Raw genomic sequence first — 6,325 nt, 5'->3', positions numbered from 1 at the left:
TTAAACCTTTATTTGAAAAAACATCCCACACGCCCACATCTCTTCATGCCTTTACTGTGTGATGGCCACTCATTTGGACAAAGTGCCACTGGGGCCCGCGGATGATGCCATGGCATGGAATGGAGGAGCGCGCATCCAACCCATCCCGAATGATTGGGCTGGGCAGACGATGCCGAAATTGAGTTCTTTTTTTCCCACTGTCGATGAAATTTTTAATGTACCCAACGAATACGTAGTTATCTATAAAAGGTTGTCTATGAAGCAACGTATTTGCACTTGATTTGATAAAGTTTAAAGATATTGAAATAATTATTTTCTTAAAATAAAAAAATACACAATCAGAATAATTTGGCAAATGCGTTTTCATTTAGCCAACTTAGTAATTAGATGTTTTCCCTAAATTTGGTGGAACAACAGGCGAGACGCCAACAACTACCAAATGGGATTCCATAGATGAAAATTCTTCTGCGCCTTCTGCTTCTATTCGGAGATGCTTCCGCATTTCTCCCGCATGGTTTCCTTCCCAATTAATGTTGGCAGCCACACAATTGATGCGTTCGACTCCACATTACAACTAGAGAACTTCTTTCGCGCGTTTATTTTACCTCCACTTTTTTATTTGGTCCATCTTATTTTAACAAGAAGACGAACAACCCTTTTAGTTTTGTCCTTCAGTTTTGTTTCTGTTGTCTTGTTTCATCAAATCTGATTTCATGGCATCTACTTCCAACACTAGCAGTGGCCAAGAGCTCGAAGAAATTGCCCCATCTACATTTAATTCAGGTGGATCCACAATGTTTAAAATGGCCAAAGGAGTACGAAAAGTCAAATAAAACTTCAGTTTTCCTCAACTAGTCACTCTAACTCTTTTAGTCAGACTCTGTCATGCTTCTTAGTTTCTTCGTTTCTTCCGCGGGGTTACCTCAGTGAGTACACGCAGTCTATGCATTTAGTACCACATTTATTTCTCATTACTTATCCCTCTCCTACTCTTTTATATGCACCCACTCCTTTTCTTTTTGACGCCCCTTTTTTCAACCTTTGTTGTGTTCACTTAAATCTAATTTCATGGCATCTGCTTCTAACCCGCACAGTGGTGTTTCGTGAAATTCCCAACACGCTGAAGAATTTCCATCATCCACATCTGCTTCTTGTGCATCCACGATGCCTGTGAAAGATTTCCTGTGTTATGATGTATTTATCAATCATTTTAAACATCCTCTGGGCGTAGCAAATTATAAAGAGCTTGATGCGTTGGGACTGAAGGTTTTTCTGAATTTGGGAGAGCTCGATTTGGGGGATGAAGAAGTAGAAGCAGCTTTTAAGAGTGTCTGGCTTTACATTCCAATATTTTCAGAGGGCTGTGCACAATCCGACCGGTGCTTAGAAGAGCTGTCATCCATGCACAACAGTGGTAAATTAGGCACTAAAATTGTTCCTATTTTCTGCCGTGTTAAGACTGATGATGTATGCTATGTAAAAGGAGGCTACGCATTTGACCCAAACAAGCTTGAACGCGACTCTGAGAAATTGGAGGAGTGGAGGAAAGCGCTTTACAACGTTTCACATTATGTAGGTCCGGTTGTTGAGAGCAAGGAGTAAGTACTAAGTACCCATCTCTCCACCAGATGCACTCAGCGTTTACTAATCGATTCATTCTTTTATCCTGAGGCTCATAGACTTCAGTTATCCATATAACTTGTGACATTTACTTTGTTTTCTTCGTTGTCGAATGTGTCCAGGGACGAAGACATGCTGCTGAAGACAATTATAGAGTGGGTAGCGAAAGAGGGAAAAATGTGTCAAGAATTTGTAGGACCAGCTAAGACTAGTTCAAGCATCAAACAACAGGGTGAAGAATTTGCAGCAACTACATCTACTTCAGGTGGATCGATAATGCTTGTGAGAAAGGTTAAGTATGACGTATTTATTAACCATCGCGGTCCTGATGTCAAACATACACTCGCCATAGCTATCTATAAAATGCTCACAGGAATGGGACTAAAGGTTTTTCTGGATTCAGAAGAGCTTAAGTGGGGGGGGTTACTTTCCTAGTGTACTAGAACAACTAATAAAGAGTACCTGGCTTAACATAGCTATATTCTCAGAGGACTATGCAACGTCCAAGTGGTGTTTGCGAGAGCTTTCGTTGATTAGTGGAAGAGAAGGCAGTAAGTTTGTTCCCATTTATTACCATGTCTTTCCGTATGAATTAAGATATATTGGAAAGGGAAGCTATGGTAAGGCATTTGGATGGCACCAAGACAAGGGTAGATATAACCCAGAGAAGCTGGAGGAGTGGAAGGAAGCACTTCGCCATGCTTCGTTTTATGCGGGTCATATCGTCAATAGCAAAGAGTAAGTACCGATTACTCCAATCAAGGTAGTTAACCCAAGTTCTTGTTGATAAATTCTTTGCATGTTTCCTTCCTCATTTTCAGGCTCACGGACTTTTTAAATCGATATCTTAAAATCTAAAGTTTATTATGTTTCCTTTGCTGTTGAATATGTCATCGACGAGGACATGCTCCTGAAGAAGATGACGGATTTGGTAACGAAGGAAGGTAAAGAGGCTCAAGAATTCAAATTAGGTAACACTCGTCCAATCATTCACCCACGGGGTAAATTGGCATTTCTTTGTGGTAAAATATATGCAAGGCCTATGAGAGATGTCCGTTACGACGTACACATTAATCATCGCGGTCTTGATGTTAAGCATTCATTGGCCCTAGCTATCCATAACAAGCTTAAGGACATGGGACTGAAGGTGTTTCTAGATTCAGAAGAGGTTAGACTGGGGGATCACATCGCTGGTGTAATAGAAGAAGCATTAAGCAGTGCTAAGATTCATATTGCTATATTTTCCATGAACTATGCAGAATCCCCTTGGTGTTTGTCAGAGCTGACACTTATGCTACAGACAGGCACTAGAATTGTTCCTATTTTCTACTATGTTGACCCTGTGGATGTCCAATATGCTAAAGGGGTCTATGCTCATGCATTTGATAAGCATGTGGAGATGGGAAGATATGCCTCGAAAAAGATTTTGGAGTGGAAGAAGGTGCTTCACAATGTGTCATTTAATGTTGGCCACATTGTTAAGAGCAAGGAGCGAGTACTAATTGCTTTACCTTTTATTTATCAATGCATCCTCTGCAATATTCTTTTATATTTTATCAGAATAAAGTCAACTGTTACAGCCTCATTCTTATTCAATGTTGTGTTTGCATTTATAGTGATGAAAACATGGTGGTCGAGCATATCACTCATCATGTTGGGACAGAGGTTAGAGAACTACCACCGGTGGCTGTAGAACGTCAGGTGAGCGATGTAGTTTGAGTTGTATAGGACTCTGAATTGAGGACAAAATTCTAAATGTAAATAATTGTACAATAACTATTCAAGTAATTGATATATTCCACACAGATATTAAAGTAGTGAGTAATGTGACACAATGACTTCCGCATCACCCTGTAGAAGTTCTTTTGAGAGGTGCATAAAAATTGTGGATAAGACATTGTTATTTGACTAGTGGTCTAGTAGATTCTAGATGCTTCTATGCTTCTTCAGGCCGCGGTTTCTGACGGTTTAGTCAATTTTTTCTTTGTCCTTTACTCGGTGAAGGGAAGGGCAAAGAAAATTCAATGGAAACATGACACTTTTGGGTTTACTCAATTGTGTCTTATCTACATCCCTTCATTGTTGTTTCATGGGAAGCAACTAACTATCTAGAGGATCCTGAAAGTAAAGAAGTTAACAATTTAATTAGAAGAATCTATATTAACGATGATTATTGAAATGAATATTGAATGATCTAGATGATGTTAGTCAAATTCTATTTTCTAAAAATATAATTATTGTTAATTTTTTATTATGTTAATAGATGGTCGACTCTATGTGAGTGAAAGTGTTCATATATCATGGCATTCATCATCCTTCATTATAACTACCATGGATTCTTGTACAAAGGAAGGTGTCAGTGCAAATACTACTTATTTTTATTAATGTTTAATAACTATCAATATTGAACTTGACTGTTATGTATATTTTAAATAAGCTATGTTATATAGTTCAACTTGTTCTTGGAAGGTGAACATTTTACATGCACATGAACTATAAATTTTTTAGTATAATTAAAACTTTTAAATACTTTAACTTCTAGAAAAAATAAACCTTAGAATAAAATAATTTAATTTAATTTAAATAAAATCTTTTTAGATATTATCATTGTTTTAATTAGAAGGGTCCAACACATTATGCACACTCTTTTAGGTAATTAATGTTGATAGGCATTCTACAATGGCAGAGTGGGGGAGTGAGATGGTGGGAGCATGTTAATGTTAACTTTTACTCTTCCAGGTTAAATTTGACAACCTTTTATTCTTCTAGCTTAAATTTGACAACCATCTACATGTCAAAAGTTTTAATCTTATTATAAATAGAATATACTTATACAAATAATTTAATAAATAAAACATAAAAATATCCATTTAAATTATAATATTTGTAGATAAATCATCTATTTTTTAACAAAATAAAATAAAAAGCTTAAATTAGTTAAAAACTAAATAACTGGAGATAAATAAAATATAAATAATTTCAGATGTAGCAAATTAAATTATAATTATTTTGTAGTGGATATCTATCGACATTCTTTTAGGTAATTCAAAACAAGTTAAATTAGTAAATATCAATATATTTATGGATTTGATTGTGTGTATTTTTAGTATACAAAAAACATATAATTTAATCCACAAATAAATTAATATATAATAATATCTTGTGGAAATTTGATATTGCTAAGTTAAATTATGTAATGCCTACCCCTACTTGACTTTTCTTATTTGTTTTGACTCGATTCTTTTAGGCCTATTCTATTATTATGTTTTATGATTAGCGGTGCTGGATTACTGGAATTGATTAGTTGTATTTCATATTTAGTTGATATACATATGTTGAGGTACTTAGTGCCAATTTTTTCAGTTATTGAATGATGTTAGTTAGATGAATGATTTTTGTGTGGTTTCTAGGGATACTTACCCCATACTTGCATGTATATCATGTGCATCTATGTTTTCTTTATGTTTGATGTTTCTAATGTGGTTGAGGAAGGGAGTCATAGTCAACTACTAGTCGGGATCTACACGATGAACCACTTCTTGTCATTGTTTATTTTGTTTAGAATATTGTGTTTGTACATGCATGGATTTTATGCACATTACAGGTACCGGGTATTGACTTCCTGGAATTGCCTGGATGAGCATATCCTATCATGGTATTTCAATGGTATAAGTGAGGAGATAACTCCCGAGTCCAAATCCCAAACCCTAAGCCAATTGTCTTAAAAAATATGACAAGTATCTAAGTCAGTTTAATTGTCTAAATTCGTTAAGTGACATGAATTTGTAATTGAACCCTGGAATTTGATTTTTTTCCTATGTCTTTAGTTGAGTTGTCATATTTGGTCTTGTGGGTCTGTAGTGATTTTCTGTTATAATTAAATCAAATTAGAAGATAATTTAATAGAAATTTTATAAATAAGTTTGATATTTAATCACATTTAATTAATTGAGAAATTAATTAAATGAAATGATTAAATAAAATATTATATTAAAGTTCTATTTTTTGACATATTTATAGTTATTTAATTTAATAATAATTATATAGGAATTTTATTTTAATAATAAACTCTAAATAATATTATTATATGAATTAATAAATATATCATTAAAACATCTTGTAATTAACTTGAGAGAGAAAACATAAAATTTATAAAGTTTACTTTTACTAAATTGCATAAAGCGTATGCAAGAAATTTAAAGATAAAGGTATAGTTCTAATTTTGGCATTTTTATAATTGTTTATTTTAATAATAATTTATTTAGGAGTTTTATTAATAAACTCTAAATAATATTATTAGTTAAATTAATAAATATGATATTAAAAATATATCATGATTAATTAAAATGAGACAAAAAATTAATTTGATAAAGATGTTTTAATTTAAATTGCTTAAACTTGTTGCATGAAAATTGTATATAGAAAATTCAATATTTAATTATATTTAATTAATTAAAAAAATTTAAAAGATTAAATTAAAATTCTAATTTTAACATATTTATATTTATTTAATTTAATGATAATTATTTAAGAATTTTATTTTAATAATAAACTCTAAAAAATATTATTAGTTGAGTAATAAATATTATTTGATTAAAAAGAAAATATTAAAATATGTGAATATTTAATTAATGAAAAGCTAATTAAATTTATGCTTTAAATAAAAAGTCTAAATCTAGAAGTCTAAACTAGAGGTCTAAAGTTA

General features: G+C 32.8%; 1 protein-coding gene across 1 annotated transcript; it reads left to right on the top strand.

The window, feature by feature from the left end:
* Positions 1–2,539: 2,539 nt before the first annotated feature.
* On the top strand, positions 2,540–5,260 carry LOC149544124 (toll/interleukin-1 receptor-like protein). The gene is made up of 3 exons (XM_089795892.1): positions 2,540–3,061; positions 3,181–3,321; positions 5,225–5,260. The coding sequence occupies exons 1-3, from the start codon at positions 2,540–2,542 to the stop codon at positions 5,258–5,260; spliced, it is 699 nt and encodes a 232-aa protein (XP_089652018.1).
* The last annotated feature ends 1,065 nt before the right edge of the window (positions 5,261–6,325 follow it).

Source organism: Cupressus sempervirens, chromosome 8 (genome assembly GCF_028749045.1).
Source record: "Cupressus sempervirens isolate cs-2001-9-10 chromosome 8, ASM2874904v1, whole genome shotgun sequence".
In the NCBI taxonomy this organism is placed as follows: domain Eukaryota; kingdom Viridiplantae; phylum Streptophyta; class Pinopsida; order Cupressales; family Cupressaceae; genus Cupressus; species Cupressus sempervirens.
The sequence above is the reverse complement of the archived record's forward strand: the minus strand, read 5'-3'. Positions and strand labels throughout refer to the sequence as shown.

Bases quoted from the DNA above. Each gene is read 5' to 3' on its own strand.
- LOC149544124 (XM_089795892.1), top strand. From the start codon at position 2,540: ATGACGGATTTGGTAACGAAGGAAGGTAAAGAGGCTCAAGAATTCAAA. The intron at 3,062-3,180 runs GTGCTTCACAAT...ATATTTTATCAG, and splicing joins AGATTTTGGAGTGGAAGAAG to AATAAAGTCAACTGTTACAG. The intron at 3,322-5,224 runs GTGAGCGATGTA...TGCACATTACAG, and splicing joins CGGTGGCTGTAGAACGTCAG to GTACCGGGTATTGACTTCCT.